Raw genomic sequence first — 780 nt, forward strand, 5'->3', positions numbered from 1 at the left:
TTACTTATCCACATTAACTGTCTGTAGATTTTTGAAAGTGGTGACAGGTACATAGGTGACCACTGTATAGAGCTCGTTTGACGAGTCTTCATCTTCGTTACGTTTTCTGGGCAACCGCACACGGATCTGGTATGGGACATTCCTTATTCCTTTGGCCCAGATGGCTTTGTTGAGCCTGGTGTGAATGCACACATCCGGAGTTCCCATCTCCTTCATGGCAAATTTCTGGATTTCTTTGAGTGCCCGAGGAGCACGCTTCTTAAAACCCAGGCAGTGGATGTGCTTGTGAATGTTGATCGTGCACTCCCTGGTCACCACCTCGTTGATGGCAGACCGGCACTTCTTCTTCTCCCCACCCTTCTTTGCCAGAGCCATTTGCCCTGGCCCTGGTTGGAAAGCTTCATATTTTTAAAATGCAAAAAAATGTTTTCAACCCTTGAGCCATCCTCAGTTATTCAAAAAAACCTCAGTTAAACACTTATTGTGCATATATACAGTTACTATTTATAAGATATTCTTTAAGACATTATTGGGGTACTGGGATAAATAATAAGTACATGGGCCACTACCTTCAAGAATCTTTCCATATTAGAGATTGGAAGAAATGTACTTGCAACTACAATATAAAGAAGTATGTAATAAGTGCCAGAGAGAAAGGTACAAAGCATTATGGGAGTTCAGAGGAAGGAGGGAAAGTCTCTCTGAAATGGGTCAACAGATAGTACACAGGCACCCCCATCTTCAGTGCAGCAGTATTAATAATAGTCAAGATATGGAAAC

The 780-nt window shown here is 42.2% G+C and overlaps 1 protein-coding gene across 1 annotated transcript; it reads right to left on the reverse strand.

The window, feature by feature from the left end:
* Window positions 1-378, reverse strand: LOC125131790 (60S ribosomal protein L31-like). Its single transcript, XM_047788557.1, has one exon. The coding sequence runs from the start codon at window positions 373-375 to the stop codon at window positions 1-3; it is 375 nt and encodes a 124-aa protein (XP_047644513.1). The 5' UTR covers window positions 376-378.
* Window positions 379-780: the final 402 nt, after the last annotated feature.

This window comes from Phacochoerus africanus, chromosome 7, assembly GCF_016906955.1.
Source record: "Phacochoerus africanus isolate WHEZ1 chromosome 7, ROS_Pafr_v1, whole genome shotgun sequence".
Classification (NCBI taxonomy): domain Eukaryota; kingdom Metazoa; phylum Chordata; class Mammalia; order Artiodactyla; family Suidae; genus Phacochoerus; species Phacochoerus africanus.